General features: G+C 34.9%; 1 protein-coding gene across 1 annotated transcript in view; it reads left to right on the top strand.

Annotated features, from left to right (window-relative positions):
• Positions 1–4,257, top strand: part of MYOM1 (myomesin 1) — a 136,835-nt gene that overhangs the window by 69,281 nt on the left and 63,297 nt on the right. Inside the window, exon 16 of the mRNA XM_006920115.3 lies at positions 481–655. Within this exon, the coding sequence (XP_006920177.2) occupies positions 481–655 (175 nt within the window). The remainder of the gene's footprint in view (positions 1–480; positions 656–4,257) is intronic.

Here is a 4,257-nt window from a genome sequence, read left to right as displayed (position 1 = left end):
GGGAGACTAGTAGTTCTAATTAAAGAAGATGTAAAACTTGGGAAAAAAAAGAAAAATATGTATGTATATATATGTGTATATATATATGTATGTATATGTATATGTATTCAGAAGTAAAAGTGGTGACATCCTTCTTTTATATTATAAATTCAATTGATGACTATACTTGACTGATGGATTTTTAAAATCGTTATCGTGAATTATGAAGTTATGAAAGTAAACTTCTCCAGGAGTTTCAACAGTATTGCTAATGCAATTTTTTCTTGAGTGATTGGTGTGTTCTCAGGTATTTCGTTTATCGTTATTCTCCCAAATGAACATATTTAATTTTTATTTCTGCATTAAGAAATATATTATAAAATAAAGCAACCATATGTTTGACATGATTACTTGTATAAAATTTATGTTGTGTGTATATGCGATAAGAATGAATTTTTAAAAATCACTCTGAGTGTCATCATAATTTTCTTCTTTTCTCAGATATCCCCAAGGCCCCAGGCAAAATCATCCCAAGCAGAAATACAGACACATCAGTAATTGTTACATGGGAGGAATCCAAAGATGCTAAAGAGCTGGTTGGGTACTACATAGAGTCCAGCATTGTTGGCTCTGGCAAGTGGGAGCCCTGCAACAACAACCCCGTGAAGGGCCCACGGTAACCACACTGTGTGTGTGTGTGTGTGTGTGTGTGTGTGTGTGTGTGTGTGTGTGTGTGTGTGTGTGTTTTGGGGGTAGGAGTGGGTGTCTGACTCTAGAGCCACAAAGGCTGTAAAGAAGGAACATAGCCATGTATCCATATAGCAGCATAAACATCCAGTAGAGGGAGATTTTTTAAAAACATTATGCTTTAAATGTCTGAAATAAATTTAAAATTGAACTCGTCTACTGAAATACATTTGAAAAAAAGTTTACTTTGATATTCAACATAGAAACACATAATGCCAGCTATGATAAGAGTTCATTTTATAGCTCTTTTCTGGTTCTTCTCCTTTATACTATTTGTCCTTTTTACCCCTCTGTTTTGTTTTCTTCTTCTTTTTTTTTAATTTATTTTTATTATGGTGACATTGGTTAACAAAATCCAGTAAATTTCAGGTGTACAATTCAACAGTAAGGCACATATATATTGCATTCTGTGTTCACCTCCCATAATTAGATTTCTTTCTATCACTACATATTTGACCCTTTTCACCCCATCTACCTCTCCCCACTCCCCCTACCCTCTGGTAACCACTAGTCTGTAGTCCATGTCCATGAGGCTCTGTTTGTCCTGTTTGTTTGTTGCTTTTAGGTTTATATCCCACATATGAGTGATATCATGTGGTTTTCAACTTTTTCTAACTTATTTTGCTTAGCATGATTATCATGAGATCCATCCATGTTGTCGCAAATGGGAGTATTTATTTCATTCTTCTTATGGCTGAGTAATATTCCATTGTATATATGTACCACAGCTTCTTTATCCATCATCTGTCATAGGACACTTCGATTGCTTCCATGTCCTGGCCACTGTGAATAATGCCGCTATAAACATCGGTGTGCAAATATCTTTTTTGGATATACGTTTTCAAGTCTTTGGGGTAAATACCCAGTAGACGGATTGCTGGGTCATATAGTAGATCAATTCTTGTTTTTTTGAGGAACCTCTATATTGTTTCCATAGTGGCTGTACCAATTTGCAGTCCCACCAGCAGTGTATGAGGGTTCCTTTTTCTCCGCATCCTCTCCAGCATTTGTTATTACTTGTCCTGTTGATTATAGCTATTCTAACAGGTGTGAGATGGTATCTCATTGTGGTTTTGATTTGCATTTCCTTAATAGCTAGTGAAGTTGAGCATCTTTTCAAAAATTTTTGGCCATTTGTATGTCCACTAGGGAGAAGTGTCTGTTCAGGTCCTCTACCCATTTTTTGATTGGATCATTTTTTTGTTATTGTTACTGAGTTGTGTAAGTTCTTTGTATATTTTAGATATTAGGCCCTTATTGGAGGTGTTGCTTGGAAATATATTCTCCCATTCAGATGGTTGTCTCTGTACCTTGTTTATGGTTTCTTTTGCTGTACGGAAGCTTTTTAGTTTAGTTTGAAGTCCCATTCACTTATTTTTGCTTTTATTTCCCTTGACTTTGAAGTCAAAATCATAAAATCCTCTTTAAGTCCAAAGTCCATGAATTTAGTTCCTATGTTTTCTTCTATGCATTTTATTGTTTCAGGTCTTATATTCAGATCCTTAATCCATTTTGAGTTAATTTTGGTGTGTGACGATTGACAACAGTCTAGTTTCATTCTTTTGCAGGTGGCTTTCCAGTTTTCCCAGCACCATTTATTGAAGAGGCTTTCCTTTCACCACTGTTATGTTTTTGTTTTTTTTGTCGAAAATTATTTGCCCATGTAAATATGGGTTTACTTCTGGACTCTCGATTCTATTCCACTGGTCTGTGTGTCTATTTTGCTGCCAATACCATGCCATTTTGATTATTGTCACTTTAGTGTGATTTGAAGTCGGGCAGAGTGATGCTTCCAGCCTCATTCTTTTTTCTCAGGATGGCTTTGGCGATTCAGGGTCTTTTGTACTGCTATACAAATTTGATGAATTTTTGTTCTACTTTTTTAAAAAATGCCAATGGGATTCTGATGGGGATTGCTTTCAATCTGTATAATGGTTTAGGTAATGTCATTTTAACTATGTTGATTCTTCCAATCCAAGAACACAAAATATCTTTCCATTTCTTTGTATCTTCTTCAGTTTCTTTTAACAGGGTCTCATAGTTTTCATTATATAGATCTTTCACATGTTTCATTAGATTTATTTCTAGGTATTTTACTCTTTTTGTTGCAATTGCAAAAGGAATTATTTTTCCACTTCTTTTTCTGACACTTCATTATTAGAGTATAGGAACGCTATGGATTTTTGAACGTTGATTTTGTATCCAGAGACTTTACTATATTTGCTTATTGTTTCTAGTAGTGTTCTTGTGGAGTCTTTAGGGTTTTCTATGTAGAGAATCATATCATCCGCAAATAGTGACAGTTTGACATCTTCATTTCCTATTTGAATGCCTTTTACATCTTTCTCCTATCTGATTGCACTTGCTAGGACCTCCAATGTTATATTGAATAACAGTGGCAATAGTGGACAGCCTTGCCTTGTTCCTGATCTTAGAGGTTTTTAGTTTTTCACCGTTAAGTATAATGTTGGCTGAGGGTTTGTCATAGATGGCCTTTATTATGTTAAGGTATTTTCCTTCTACATCAATTTGGTTAAGTGTTTTGATCATAAATAGATGCTATATCTTTTCGAAGGCTTTTTCCGCATCTATTGATATGATCGTAAGATTCTTATTTTTTCATTTGTTTATGTGGTGTATCACATTAATCTATTTGCATATGTTGAACCATCTCTGTGCCCCTGAGATGAAGCCTATTTGATCATGATGTATAATCTTTTTAATATGTTGCTGTATTCGGTTCGCTAGTATCTTATTTACAATTTTTGCATCTGTGTTCATGAGAGATATTGGTCTGTAGTTTTCTTTTTTTGTGTTATCTTTACCAGGTTTTGGTATCAGGGTAATATTAGCCTTATAAAATGAGTTGGGAAGTATTGCCTCTTCTTCGATATTTTGGAAGAGTTTGAAGAAAACAGGTATTAAATCTTCTTTGAATGTTTGGTAGAATTCACTGGTGAAGCCATCTAGTCCTGGACTTTTACTTTTGGTAGGTTTTTGATGATTGTTTCACTTTCCGTAATGCTGATTGGTCTGTTTAGATTTTCCAATTCTTCTTGATTCAGTTGTGATGTATATTTTAGCACAGTCAAAGAAAAATCCAGATGTGGGGAGGAACATCACCAGTATTGTTAGAACATGAAAACTGTTATTTTCAAAGCTGTTATTCTTCAGTGGCATCCGTTTTTCCTAATTTGGTTTGAATGTGGATCTCGTATTCACATTCAGGAGCAAAGATTTGTGTCACTATATTTATCTATCATGATTATATAACTGTGGTTTTAACATTTATTCTTCAACACATCATCAGTGATATTAGTACCAGATGCTCACTGTGGGGCCATATCTCTTCTTGTCAGCCTGCAAGGAGTACATGTCAGAATCCTCTAGAAGAGTCTCATTCACCCTTCTTCAGGGACAGGCCATTAGTTGAATAATGCTAACAGAAGTCTCTTATTCTAACGAAAAATGACTGATAGATTTGGTTACATCAGAATAAGAGGCTCCTGTGGCAAAGATGCACTCAGTGAT

Source organism: Pteropus alecto, unplaced genomic scaffold (genome assembly GCF_000325575.1).
Source record: "Pteropus alecto unplaced genomic scaffold, ASM32557v1 scaffold146, whole genome shotgun sequence".
Classification (NCBI taxonomy): domain Eukaryota; kingdom Metazoa; phylum Chordata; class Mammalia; order Chiroptera; family Pteropodidae; genus Pteropus; species Pteropus alecto.
Note: the sequence above shows the minus strand (reverse complement) of the source record. Positions and strands in the feature narration are given on the sequence as shown.